At 63.9% G+C, this 341-nt stretch overlaps 1 protein-coding gene across 1 annotated transcript in view; it reads right to left on the bottom strand.

The window, feature by feature from the left end:
• Window positions 1-341, bottom strand: part of PTPN23 (protein tyrosine phosphatase non-receptor type 23) — a 12,595-nt gene that overhangs the window by 7,507 nt on the left and 4,747 nt on the right. Inside the window, exon 12 of the mRNA XM_015616222.2 lies at window positions 35-149. Within this exon, the coding sequence (XP_015471708.1) occupies window positions 35-149 (115 nt within the window). The remainder of the gene's footprint in view (window positions 1-34; window positions 150-341) is intronic.

Raw genomic sequence — 341 nt, 5'->3', positions numbered from 1 at the left:
CCATCCCACCTGCTCTGGCTGTTTCTGGACACACCTGTAGAGGGACGAGGCCTCGTGGGCAGCCATGGGCACCAGCTTGGCAAAGATGTCCGGGCCGGTGACCGCGGGGTCCGTGGGGTTGACGGGCAGAGCCTTCACCAAGGGGGCACCTGAGGGACACAGCCCGGGCTGGGATCGCTCCTGAACGGCTGCTCCTGCCAGTCCCAGTGGATCCCTGTCCCCAAACATCTGCTCCTGCCAGTCCCAGTGGATCCCTGTCCCCAAACATCTGCTCCTGCCAGTCCCAGAGGATCCCTGTCCCTGAACAGCTGCTCAATCCCAGTGGATCCCTGTCCCCAAAC

Source organism: Parus major, unplaced genomic scaffold, assembly GCF_001522545.3.
Source record: "Parus major isolate Abel unplaced genomic scaffold, Parus_major1.1 Scaffold378, whole genome shotgun sequence".
Taxonomy (NCBI): Eukaryota; Metazoa; Chordata; class Aves; order Passeriformes; family Paridae; genus Parus; species Parus major.
The sequence above is the reverse complement of the archived record's forward strand: the minus strand, read 5'-3'. Positions and strand labels throughout refer to the sequence as shown.